The 12,909-nt window shown below is 57.5% G+C and overlaps 2 protein-coding genes across 4 annotated transcripts in view; both read left to right on the plus strand.

Annotated features, from left to right (window-relative positions):
• Window positions 1–5,376, plus strand: part of LOC100997559 (DNA polymerase delta catalytic subunit) — a 46,645-nt gene extending 41,269 nt beyond the window's left edge. For all 3 annotated transcript variants that reach the window (XM_021931352.2, XM_021931351.2, XM_017952618.3), the window contains one exon: window positions 2,373–5,376. In XM_021931352.2, the coding sequence (XP_021787044.2) occupies window positions 2,373–2,671 (299 nt within the window). In that variant the 3' untranslated portion in view covers window positions 2,672–5,376. The remainder of the gene's footprint in view (window positions 1–2,372) is intronic.
• A 1,857-nt stretch (window positions 5,377–7,233) lies between these two features.
• The window catches only part of MYBPC2 (myosin binding protein C2), a 34,019-nt gene continuing 28,343 nt past the window's right edge, over window positions 7,234–12,909 (plus strand). The window contains exons 1-7 of the mRNA XM_031660369.1: window positions 7,234–7,337; window positions 9,755–9,844; window positions 10,369–10,455; window positions 10,957–11,105; window positions 11,562–11,679; window positions 12,436–12,484; window positions 12,622–12,681. Of these exons, the coding sequence (XP_031516229.1) occupies window positions 7,319–7,337; window positions 9,755–9,844; window positions 10,369–10,455; window positions 10,957–11,105; window positions 11,562–11,679; window positions 12,436–12,484; window positions 12,622–12,681 (572 nt within the window). The 5' untranslated portion in view covers window positions 7,234–7,318. The remainder of the gene's footprint in view (window positions 7,338–9,754; window positions 9,845–10,368; window positions 10,456–10,956; window positions 11,106–11,561; window positions 11,680–12,435; window positions 12,485–12,621; window positions 12,682–12,909) is intronic.

Consider the following 12,909-nt stretch of genomic DNA (forward strand, 5'->3'; position numbering starts at 1 on the left):
AAACAAACAAACAAAACCACAGCCTCATTAAAAAAATTTTTTTATTAATTAATTTATTTTTTGAGACAGAGTCTCGCTCTGTCAGCCAGGCTGGAGTGCAGTGACACAATCTCAGCCCACTGTAACCTCCACCTGCTGGGTTCAAGCAATCCTCCTGCCTCAGCCTCTGGAGTAGCTTGGATCACACCACGCCCAGCTGAATTTTGTATTTTTAGTAGAGATGGGGTTTCTCCATGTTGGCCAGGCTGGTCTTGAGCTCCTGACCTCAGGTGATCCGTCCGTCTTGGCCTCACAAAGTGCTGGGATTACAGGCGTGAGCCACTGTGCCTGGCCACACAGCCTCATTTGTGGCTGAGGAGACGAAATCTAGGCTCACTATTGCCTCAAACTCCTGGGCTCAATCGATCCTCCTGCCTCAGCCTCCTGAGTAGCTAGGACCATAGGCATACACCACCACACCTGACTAATTTTTTAAATTTTTGTAGAGGTGAGGTCTCGCTATGTTGCCCAGGCTGATCTCCAACTCCTGAGCCTGTGTTATCTTCCCACCTCAGTCTTCCAAAGTGCTGAAGTTACAGGCATGAGCCACCACACCCAGCCGGAAATAAATTATTTTATTGCTTATAGGTCCTGGGGCATACATGGCATGCCTGGAGGCCACACACACACACACACACACACACACACACACACACAGGTCAGGGAGTGCAGGCAGGGAGGGAGAGAGAGAGGGATCAGTGGGCTGATGCCTTTATTGGGTCCAAGGCGTCAACCAAACAGGTTTCCTGAGGGGAGTTTTAATTGGTGGGTTCAGGCCAGGCACAATGGCTCATGCCTATAATCCTAGCACTTTGGGAGGCTGAGGCAGGAGAATCGCTTGAGCCCAGGAGGCAGAGGTTGCAGTGAGCTGAGATCATACCATTGCACTAGCTTACAGTAGCTTGTTGACTCAGCTACTGTAATCTTAGTAGCTGGGATTACAGGCATAAACCACCACACCCAGCTAATTTTTGTGTTTTTAGTAGAAATGGGGTTTCATCATGTTGGCCAGGCTGGTCTCGAACTCCTGACCTCAAGTGATCCGCCCACCTCAGCCTTCCAAAGTGCTGGGATCACAGGCATGGCCCACTGCACCCAGCCTCCAACTTATATTTTAAATGAATGCCGAGGCAGCCTAAAATTATAGGAATTCAATCAGGTGCAGTGGTTCACACCTGTAATCCCAGCATTTTCAGAGGCCGAGGTGGGAGGATCACCTGAGGCCAAGAGTTCAAGACCAGCCTGGGCAGCATAGTAAGACACCATCTCTACAAAAAATAAAACAATTAGCCAAGCCTGATGATGCATACCTGTAGTCCCACCTACTGGGGAGGCTGGGGCAGGAGGATTGCTTAGGCCCAGGAGGTCGAGGCTGCAGTGAGCTGTGATGGCTCCTCTGTACTCCAACCTGGCTGACAGAACGAGACCCTGCCTTGAAAAAATAAATAAATAAATAAATGTCACTATGTCACCACCCCAAGGTCACACTGCTGTAAAATGGCAGAGATGGGATTCTTGTAGCCAGTGCCCTGCTCTGAAACTCCCAGTTATTGGCCGGGCACAGAGGCTCACACCTGTAATCCCAGCATTTTGGAGGCCGAGGCGGGCGGATCACCCGAGGCCAGGAGTTGGAGACCAGCCTGGCCAACAGAAACCCTGTCTCTACTAAAAATATAAAAATAAACCGGGAGTAGTGGTGCATGTCTGTAGTCCCAACTACTCGGGAGGCTGAGGCAGGAGAATTGCTTGAACACTGGAGGCAGAGGCTGCAGTGAGCCGAGATTGGGCCATTGCACTCCAGCCTGGGCCACAGAGCAAGACTCCGTCTCAAAAACAAAAGAAAAGCCTAGGAGCCCAGGAGTCAGGTGCTCTGGCCTCTCCCGGGACCCTGTCCCGGTTTGGGCTGAGAGGCTAGGAGACCAGAAGCAGGAGAGATAGCCAGGCCAATGCAACTGCCTCCAGATCTGTTTGCCTGTCCGTTACAATCCTTTGAGCAGCGCTGTCAACCCATTTCACAAACTCTTTCATCCACTAGCTCAACAAATAGGGAATATTACGTGCTGGCCGCAAGGCGGAAGGCAGGACAGATGTAAATCTCGAACATTAAAGCACAGAACTCCGGAGGGGCCCTGGGGAGGGCAGCTTCGGGCAGGGGGAGTGACTTGCCCCCGTGGTGAGGGGCGCAGAGCCAGGAGTATGTAACAGCCACTTCCTCACCCCACTTCTCAGATCCGGGAGATGGAGGCCAGGGCGGAAGTCTCAGAGGAGGGTGGATGGGGAAGGCGGGGCCTTAGGGACCCCTCGCCTAACGCGTGCCCCCGACCTCACCGCAGGGACCCGCAAGAAGCTGCGCCTGTACCAGTTCCTGCTGGGGCTGCTGATGCGCGGGGACATGCGTGAGTGCGTGTGGTGGGTGGAGCAGGGCGCCGGCGTCTTCCAGTTCTCCTCCAAGCACAAGGAGCTCCTGGCGCGCCGCTGGGGCCAGCAGAAGGGGAACCGCAAGCGCATGACCTACCAGAAGCTGGCGCGCGCCCTCCGAAACTACGCCAAGACCGGGGAGATCCGCAAGGTCAAGCGCAAGCTCACCTACCAGTTCGATAGCGCGCTGCTTCCTGCAGCCCGCCGGGCCTGAGCACACCGAGGCTCCCACCTGTGGAGCTGCTGGGGGACCTCACGTCCCAGCCAGGATCCCCCTGGAAGAAAAAGGGCGTCCCCACACCCTACCTGATATGACTTATGCATCCCTACCTTTTGGGGGTAGGGGGAGTGCTGCCCTGCCATAATCCCCAAGCCCAGCCCGGGCCTGTCTGGGATTCCCCACTTGTACCTGGGGTCCCTCTGGGATTTCTTTGTCATGTACAGACTCCCCAGGATCCTCAGGTTTGGGGTGACAGGACCTATGGACCACTATACTAGGGGAGGCAGGGTAGCAGTTCTTCCAGAATCCCAAGAGCTTCTCTGGGATTTTCTTGTGATACCTGATTCCCCAGTGAGGCCTGGGACCTTTTTAAGATCCCCGTGTGTCTGTAAACCCTCAATCTCATCTGGGGTGGGGGCCCTGCTGGCAACCCTGAGCCCTGTCCAGGGGTCCCTCTTGTCGGATCTGAGATCTCCTCCTTATGTCTGGGGCCCTCTGGGAGCTGTTGTCATCTCAGATCTCTTTGCCCATCTATGGCTGTGTTGCCACATCTGTCTCCTCATCTTTGAGATCCCCCAATTCTCTGGAACCATTCTGCTGTCCCTTTTCATGTGTCTGGAGTTCCCCAATCACATCTAGGGCTCCTCCGAGATCCTTTTGTCATGTCTGAAATCACTCTTGAGAGGTCTGGGGTGTGGGGGGATGGGGAAGTCAGTGAAATGTGTCTTGTCTGGGCCCTGTCGGGGACACCCTTGTCATATCTGGGATCCTCTAATCACATCTGAGACCTCCTAGGCTGTCCATCTGATATGCCCTTTCAGGGACCCCACAAAGACTGAGTTCTCATGGGGACCCTACCCTTCCTGGTGGCCCTCCCTATGGCCATGCTGAGGACCACTCTGGCTACATGACTGATTTTTGGGTGATCATGGCAGCTCCCCACCCATGTCATTTCTAACCAGAGGTCTCAAGGTGGTCACCCCCTGCCCTCCAACCCAGGCCCCGGTCCCTGGTGATGGTCTCTTTAGTTCAAAGTAGCATTTGGCGGTGGAGGTGTGAGGGATCCACATTAAAGCAGACCATCAGCTGGGAGTGGCTCACACCTGTAATCCCAGCACTTTGGAAGGTGAGGCAGGGGGATGGCTTGAACCCAGACATTCAAGACCAGCTTGGGCAACATAATGAGACCTCATCTCTACAAAACATAAAAAAAAAAAAATTAGCCGGGCATGGGGGTGCACACCTGTGGTCCCAACTGCTCAGGAGGCTGAGGTGGGAGGATCTCTTGAGCCCAGGAAGTCGAGGCTGTGGTGAGCTGTAATTGTGCCACTGCACTCCAGCCTGGGCGACAGAGTGAGACACTGTCTTAAAAACAAAAAACAAGGCCGGGCACGGTGGCTCATGCCTGTAATCCTAGTACTTTGGGAGGCTGAGGTGGGCGGATCACGAGGTTGAGAGATCGAGACCGTGCTGGCCAACATGGTGAAAACCCTGTCTCTACTAAAAAACAAAAATTAGCTGGGCATGGTGGCACGTGCCTGTAGTCCCAGCTACTCGGGGGGCTGAGGCAGAAGAATCACTTGAACCCAGGAGGCAGAGGTTGCAGTGAGCCTAGATTGCACCACTGCACTCCAGCCTGGACCATAGAGTGAGACTCCATCTGAAAACAACAACAAAAAACAGCAGACCATTCAAAATAGGGAGACTTTGCATCACCCAGATTTCTGCCTTCACTTAAAACTTTGGACGATCTGGAGAGAGTGGGCCAGTTTTTGGAGGGGGGTGGGGAGCTGGAACGGGAGGACAGTAGCCTTTCCTAATGGGGTATTTGTTCTCCAGTCTGCCCCAGTCACTTCCATCCTTGGCTATCTTACCCCAGCAGCTTCTCAAGCCCGTTTGCTTTAGATCACTGTATAAACCCAGCTGGAACTGAAGCCTGGGTGGACTATGGAGCACTGGTTGTGACCCCCAGGGAGTGTCAAAGGCTGAGGGCCAAGAGGCTAGAGGTCCTGGAGCCCAGGTGGACAGGTGGATCTAGGGTGAATGACTTGCTGCTTCCCAACCTTAGTTTGCGCCTTCTGTGAAAAACAGAGAGGAGGAAGATCTCAAAAAGCCTTTCTGGCCCAGTACGGTGGCTCACACCTGTAATCCCAGCACTTTGGGAGGCCAATGCAGGTGGATCACCTGAGGTCAGGAGTTCAAGACCAGGCTGACCAACATGGTGAAACCCTGTCTCTACTAAAAATACAAAATTAGCTGGGCGTGGTGGCGCATGGCTGTACTCCCAGCTACTTGGGAGGCTGAGGCAGAATTGCTTAGAACCTGGGAGGCAGAGGTTGCAGTGAGCTGAGTTCGTGGCCTGCACTCCAGCCTGGGCGACAAGAGCGAAACTCCGTCTCAAAAAAAAAAAAAGCTGTTGCAGCCCCTGTTGAGCCTTTGACACCGCCTGACTCCCAGGAGGAGGAGGAGGAGGAAGAAATACCGATGACCCAGAGACACGAGAAGTCCATGTGGAGGCACACAGCAGCTGGTGGCAGAGCCCAGGCTGGGACCTGCCCTCAAGAGAATGAGTGGGGAGGAGGAGGGAGGAAGGGCAGGTAAAACGTCCTTCCCAGGGCCCCCTGCAACGAAGAAGGTACTTTTTACAAGAGCTGTCATTGTTACCCTAAATGTGCAATAAAATTAGACACATCGAGGTAGACAAACCTCCTGGGACCTTTTTGTCAGGGACTGCAATCCTGCCCCTCCACTGGGGCCGCTGGCTCTCAGAGACACCGTGACATCACGGGTGATGATGAGAGGAGTTCAAAGAGACAATTATATGCTGGTCGGGGGCCCTGTAATCCCAACACTTTGGGGGGCCGAGGCAGGAGGATCGCTTGAGTCCAGGAGTTCGAAACCAGCCTGAGCAAGATAGAGAGAGCCCTCCCTACCCGTCTACAAAAAAATAAAAAAATTAGCGGGGTGTGTTGGTGTATGCCTGTAGTTCCAGCTACTCGGAACTACTGAGGAGGGAGGGTCACTTGAGCACAGGAAGTTGAGGCTGCAGTGAGCCGTGATCGTGCCCCTGCACTCCAGACAGGGCGAGACCCTGTCTCAGAAACAAACAAACAAATCACAAAGAGACTATACAGCAAAACCTGTCTGAACCTTGAATGCCGAGAAATAAGAGACTTGACTTGCAGGCACAGGGGGTTCCGTTTGTTTTATGTCTTCCTCTCTTCCTGCTAATTGAAGTGCTCCCCCTCCTCGCTTCCCCTTCCGTCTGGGTCTCTGTCCCCTTCCCTCTGAATTGAGCCCTCGGGGGGCCGCGAGGGGCGCGAGGCTTCAGGTGGCCGCGGCACTGCAGGCCTGGGCCCTTCCCCAACTTAGCGGGGCTCTCGGGACCGCAGTGGCAGTCTGCCTGGCAACCCGTGACATCACGCGGGGCTGACGTCGGATTGGCTAGACCCTCCCTGGAGGCGGAGAAGTTTCCGGCTCGTAGGGGGTTTTGGAAAAGGAGGAGGGGGAAGATGAACAGGAAGAAAAAGGTGAGGGACTTGTTTTTCCTCACACCGGGTCCCTCACGCCGCGTTACTAGCCAGGCAGTCCCCCGCCTTAACCCTGACTCCCCAACACCCTTTCCCTCCTTCCTCCCCACAACACCTGGCGTCCCCAAGCCCCGCCCCTCCCCAGGCTCCGCCCCTCGGCTCCCCGCCGCGTCCGGAGCTACCCCATTCAGAAAGTCACAGGTCCCCTTGCCGGGAAGGGCGCCAACGTCCGGGCAGCCCTCCAGGGCCTTCCCAGCCTCCCACCCGCCCCCGCTGGGGACGCCCACCCCCTACCCGCGTCCGGTGCCCGCAGTGCGCGGTCCGGGAAGAGCCGCGCGGAGCGGTCCCAGGAGGGGCGGCGGCCAGTCCGGGGTCCCAGATGGCCGGGGCCCCAGCTCTTCGGGTTTGCCAACGCCCGGGGCGCGAAACTCCCGAGTCCCAGAGTCCCGGCGCCCTCCCCGGAGGCGCAGGGACCTCCTCCCCCCGCCGCCGTCCTGCCTAGGCTGGGAAACCGGACCCTCCCTCCCGGCTCCGGTTTCCCGAAAACTCCTGACTTGCAGATGCTAAGAATGGCTTCCTAGACCCTGTCCCTCCCCCGCCTGCTTCATGCCAGAGCTCTGGCCCGCAGCCCTTGCCCCCTTGAGACCCTTAGTCTCTTCCTCTTCCTCCTGCCGGGACCCAGGCGTCCAGGCGCTCGTCCTTTCTAGGGAACCCAAGAATCTGGGACCCCAGCTGCTTCTGCCCCCAGACTCAGGAGTCCAAGCACCCAGTCCCCTCCTCCCTGAGATCCTGGAGTCCGAACCCCAGCCCCCTCCTCCCTCAGACCCAGGTGTCCGAGCCCCAGCCCCTCCTCCCTCAGACCCAGGTGTCCGAGCCCCAGCCCCTCCTCCCTGGGGGCCTGGCTCTCAGCCATCTCCCTAGGTCCAGCTGTTATTTCTCGCCCTTTAGAACATGCGGGCGGAATGTGGGGCGGCCCTATGGTCTGATGCCTCCCGGAGCCTTCTGGGAGTCTCAGGACTCATTAAAAGGCTCCCCTTAGGGGCCCACCTGTCCTCCCTAGGGCCTAGCGGGACGCGGCTGCGGTCAGAGGAGCGGGAGGAGGTCCCCCGACATGCCTGAGGCAAAACCAGGTGGTGCCAGGACCCCCTCCCTGTGGGGATGGGGCTGTTCTTTTCTGAATGGGGATTTGGGGCCCCTCTCTTTGTAGGGTTGGGAGAAGGAGGAGCCTTCGCTGTGTGAGGAGGAGGCTCCCTTTGCTGTGGGGGATGGGGGTTCCCGCATCGGTTTAGGGCGAGGGTCTCCACTCTGCATGGGGAAGAGGGTCCCCTTCCGTTTGTGACAGGAGTTTCCTTCCTTGTATGAGATGGGGTCGGTCTCGTATCTGTTGGGGTAAGGGATCCCCTTCACTCAGCAGGGACGGGGTTTCTTTTTCTATAAGTGATTGGGGGGCATCTCTGGTGGAGATGGGGATTCTCTGGTTGTAAATTGGGTTCCTTTTGCTCAGTGGAGATGGGAATCCTGTGTGTGTAGACTGGGTTTTTTATGTTTTTGAGATGGAGTCTCGCTCTGTCACCCAGGCTGGACTGCAGTGGTGCAATCTCGGCTCACTGCAACCTCTGCCTCCTGGGTTCAAGCAATTCTCCTGCCTCAGGTAGCTAGGATTACAGGCATGTGCCATCATGTCTGGCTATTTTTGTATTTTTAGTAGAGACGGGTTTCGCCATGTTGGCCAGGCTGGTCTCAAACTCCCAGCCTCGGGTGATCCACCCACCTCAGCCTCCCCAAGTGCTTGGATGACAGGCATGAGCCCCTGCGCCCGGCCAGACTGGGAGGTCTTCGAATGTGATTGGATTCTCCACATCCGGGGGTGGCATCCTCTGGGCAGGGTCTGGTCCACTTCTCTGAGTGAAGACTCAGAGGGAGCCAGGTGCAGTGGCTCATGCCTGTCATCCCAGCACTTTGGAATGCCGAGGCAGGAGGACTGCTTGAGGCCAGGAGTTCAAGACCAGCCCGGGCAACATGGCGAGACCTTGTCTCTACAAAAAATTAAAAACTAGCCAGGTGTGGTGGTGCATGCCTGTAGTCCCAGATACTTGGGAGGCTGAGGTGGGAGGATCGTTTGAGCCTGGGCAGTTGAGGCTGCAGTGAGCTGTAATCATAACCACTGCACTCCAGCCTGGGTGACAGACTGAGACCCTGTCTCTAAAAAACAAGCAACAACAGCAACAACAAAAATGGCCTGGTGCGGCAGCTCACACCTGTAGTCCCAGCACCTTGGGAGGCCAAGGTGGGTGGATCGCCTGAGCCCAGGAGTTCAAGGCCACCCTGGCCAACAAAGCAAAACCCCATCACTACAAAAAATACTAAATTAGCTGGGCTTGCGGGTGTGCACCTGTAGTCCCAGCTACTTGGGAGTCTGAGGCAAGAGGATCCCTTGAGCCTGGGAGGCGGAGGTTGCAGTGAGCACAGATCTTGCCACTGCACTCCAGCCTGGGAGACAGAGCGAGACCCTGCTGGGAAAAAACAAAAACAAAAAATAGATTCCAAGGGACCCTCTCTGTAGGATATGGGGTGATTGTGGATATAAAGATTAGTGGTTCCCATCTGCATGGAGTCACAGGGGAAGTATCTGTATTACGGATGAGGGAGCCTGATTTCTGTGGACACTGAGGCTTCCCTGTGTAGGAATTAGCCAGGCTTCTTCATATAGGGAATGGGGTCCTTTCTGTGGGTTTGTAACTTTGAATGGGACGGAGTACCTTTCTATGAGATGATAAGCTTCTCTATGAGGAACTCAATAAGAGAATCTCAAAATCAAAGCCAAGCAGGACCCTCCTGGATAGCCTGGGTCCGGCTGGCCCTCAGGCCAAGCAGGTTGTGGGGTGGGTCCAGCCCCTACTGTAGCTGCAGATCCAGCCAGCAAGGAACAGCAGGCAGGGCAGGGGAAGGATGCTGCGGTCAGCACCAGGTGTCCAGCAGCCCAGAGGGAGAGCTAATTATACCCTCGGACCCAAAAGGTCAGGGTCTGGTGGCCTGGACGGATGGGGCAGGGCCTGCTGGGGTCAAGGGAAACCCGATCCCACAGACTCTCAGATCTGAGATAAATTTATACCTAAGGTGGGGGCCTGGACTCGGGTCTGAGGGAGTGAGGGGCTAGGGCCTCGGGATCTGGGGTCTCGAGGGAGGAGGAGGCCGGGGGCCTGGACTCGGCCCGAGGGTGAGGGGCTGGGGGGCCGGGAATTTTGGGTCCGAGGGAGGAGGAGTGTGACCCCGGACTCTGGGTCCCAGGGAGGAGGCCGGGGCCTGACTCTGGGTCTGAGGGAGGAGGGGCCGGGGCCTGACCCCCTGGGGTCCGAGGGAGGAGGAGGGCCGGGGCCTGGACTCCCTGGGTCCGAGGGGGAGAGGAGGCCGGGGGCCTGACTCCGGGTCTGAGGGAGGAGGAGGGGCCGGGCCTGACTCCTGAGCTCAAGGAGAGGCCGGGGCCTGACCCTGGGTTCAGAGAGAGTGCTGACCGCGTGCTCAACTATGACTATCCCCTACCTTACAGCGGCCAAAAAGGCCCCTAAGGGCAAAGATGCCCCCAAAGAAGCCCCCAAGGAGGCTCCCCCTAAGGAGGCTCCTGCAGAGGCCCCCAAAGGTGAGGAGGTGTTCCCTCGGGCTCAGCCGACCTGGCTTCTCATCTCCATCCTCCCCTCTACACCTCCCCCGGCCTTCCCCTAGCCTCTGTCCCTGAATCTGACCCCACACAGCCCCAGGGCTGTCCCACGCCTCCCATACTGCCAGCCCTCCTGGGGCTCCCTGGCACCCCCAGGCAGAGCCCAGCCCCTCGGCTGGCATCAGTTCCGGTCAACTGACTGACTGATCACCAAGTTCCGCCCCAGTCTCTCTCAACCTCTCCCACCCCAAAGGCACATTCAGTGCCCTCCAGTCCACAGATGAGGAAACCGAGGCCCAACGGGGTGGGGGAGCCTGGCCAAGGTCACACAGCCACGAGGGTGACAGGTGGCCTTTCCCAGGTCAGGAAAAGCCATTTAATCCCCATGATGTTTGGTTTCTGAGCAGAGGGTCCCTCACTGTCCCTAAGTCCTTTCCCCAAAGCAGCCCACTGTCCCCTCCTCAGCCCATCTCAGACCTCCTCATCCTAATCCTGTCCCTGAGCAGATGCCCCACTCGAGGACCAGTCCCCGACTGTAGAGGAGCCTACTGGCATTTTCCTGAAGAAGCCGGACTCTGTATCAGTGGAGACTGGTGAGGGGAACCCAGAGAGGGCCAGGGCCTGGGTCTGAGGGAGGAGGGGCTGGGGCCTGACTCCCAGGACTGAGGGGAGGGAGGAGGCCCGACCCCGGGTCTGAGGGAGGAGGAGGGGCCTGGACTCCTGGGTCTGAGGGAGGAGGGGCTGGGGCCTGGACTCCTAGGACTGAGGGAGGAGAAGGGGTCTGGACTCCTGGGTCTGAGGAGGAGGCCTGGACTCCTGGCCTGAGGGAGTGGAGGGGCTAGGACCTGGACCCCTGGGTCTGAGGGAGGAGGGGCTGGGGCCTGGACTCCTAGGTCTGAGGGAGGAGGACAGGGCCTGAACCTAGATCTGGAGGGAGGAGGGGCTGGGGGCCTGGACCCTAGGTCTGAGGGAGAGGTCAAAATTCGGACTCCCTGGGTCTGAGGAGAGACAGGGTCTTGCCCTCAGTCTCCCTCTGGAGAGCCTTAGTTTCCTTCCTGGGCCTCCTTCCACTCCCCGCTACTCACCCCGTGTAGGGAAGGACACAGTAATTGTGGCCAAGGTGAACGGGAAGGAGCTTCCGGGCAAACCGACCATCAAGTGGTTCAAGGGGAAGTGGCTGGAGCTGGGCAGCAAGAGTGGAGCCCGCTTCTCCTTCAAGGAGTCCCACGACTCCGCCAGCAATGTGAGGATCCCGAGGGCCAGAGGGCCGGCGGGGGGAGTGGAGCTTGTGCAGGACATGCTCCTCAGAAGTGCTGTTGCCTGAGGCATCGCTGTGGGCCTGGAGCCGGGATGGAGAGTGGGCCCTCTGAGGATGGAGGTTGTGCGGGGCTGCTGGGGAGAGGTTGTGTGAGGCAGAGGGGAGGATGCCTGGGGTTGGGTGGGGATGTATCTGGGCTTGGTCATGTACATTCCCGGCAATGCCTGAGGGCGCCAGGGACATGGGCCCCAGAAGTCCCGATGGGTCAGGTGTGAGGAGACAGAGCTGGCCATCAGATGCTGAGCCCCCTTTCGGTCTCCACTGGCCCCCTTGTGGGGTGGGGGTAAGGACTTGGAGATAGAGCTATGAGTGGACTCTGAGAAATATGGGGTGGCTCTAGAGGGTGGTCCCGTGCACCCACACCCCCGGCCCTGGACCCAGGTGTACACCGTGGAGCTGCACATCGGGAAAGTGGTACTGGGGGATCGTGGGGATTACCGCCTCGAGGTCAAAGCCAAGGACACCTGCGACAGCTGTGGCTTCAACATCGACGTGGAGGGTACGCTGGTGGGGGGTGGGGGAGCAAAGGGTTCTGTGCCTGGGGGGTGGGGGACAGACGTACCAGCCAGGTGTTGGGAGAGTGCATAGGCATGGGCATGAGGTGGGCACAGGTTTTTGGAGGAGGGAGTGCAGATTCTGGGGTCAGAGTATTCAAACTCAGGGAGATTTAGCATGGCAGGAGGTCTGGATTTGGGGGTTGAAAGTGTTCAGGGTCTTGGGATGCACATGCAAAGGCTTAGGAGGTGAGTTACACACATTCCACGTTCAAGAAAGTAGGCATAAAGCCTTGGGAAGTGAGGAGGGTGTCCAGGTTTAGAGGTGTCCAGATTTAGAGAATAAGGGCATATAGGTTTAGGGTGAGGGTATACAGGATTAACAGGAAATTACACGGATTTGAGGGCACATATATGGACCCCTGAGGGTATACGGGCTCTGGGGGTCTGCAGCCCAGAATGTGTGAGGGCTTAAATGTGGGGTGCACAGGAAATGAGATTGTCCAGGCCTAGGGAGAAAGACAAGCTGGCCCAGGTGCGGGAGTATAGGCTGCTGAGAGAGGGTGGAGCTGGGCAGTGGGAAAATGAGTATGAGCTGGTCTAGAACTAGAGGATGCCCAGGCCTCAGTGAGAGTGTGCTGGTCCAAGAGATGGAGAAAAGGGGGCCTGGAAGAGGTTGTGCAGGCCTGGAGAGGGGCTCTCAGTCTTAGATCAAGCCTGGCCTCCAACTCACCTTCCCTTCTCTCATCACCTCTCCCCAGCACCCCGTCAGGATGCCTCTGGGCAGAGTCTAGAGAGCTTCAAGCGTATGTAAGTGACCCCAGGCCCTTACCAGGGTCCCAAGGACTGTGGGAAGCTCTCCCTTGGGAGGGGAAAAAGGGAGGACTGGGGAAGGCAAGGGGTGAATCTGAAGGGTCACTGCTCACACCCCCTCTCAATGGCCACAGGGGTGAAGGGAAGTCGGATACTGCAGGTGAGCTGGATTTCAGTAGCCTGTTGAAGAAGAGGTGAGCCCCGCACCTGGCACAGAGAGGGGAGATGGGGCTCAAGGGGAGGAGGTGGTGGGTGAAGCTCCATGGCCCGTTGCTTCCTCCTGGACCCACTTATTACCCCTCTACCACCTCCATCTGTTCACTCCCTGCTCGCCCACCCACTATGTAACACACCAACCCATCAGGCTGCCTGTTCATTCACCCATCTACCCATTCACCCAGACCCCTACCCACACCCCCACC

The sequence above is a fragment of the Papio anubis genome, chromosome 20, assembly GCF_008728515.1.
Source record: "Papio anubis isolate 15944 chromosome 20, Panubis1.0, whole genome shotgun sequence".
Lineage (NCBI taxonomy): Eukaryota > Metazoa > Chordata > Mammalia > Primates > Cercopithecidae > Papio > Papio anubis.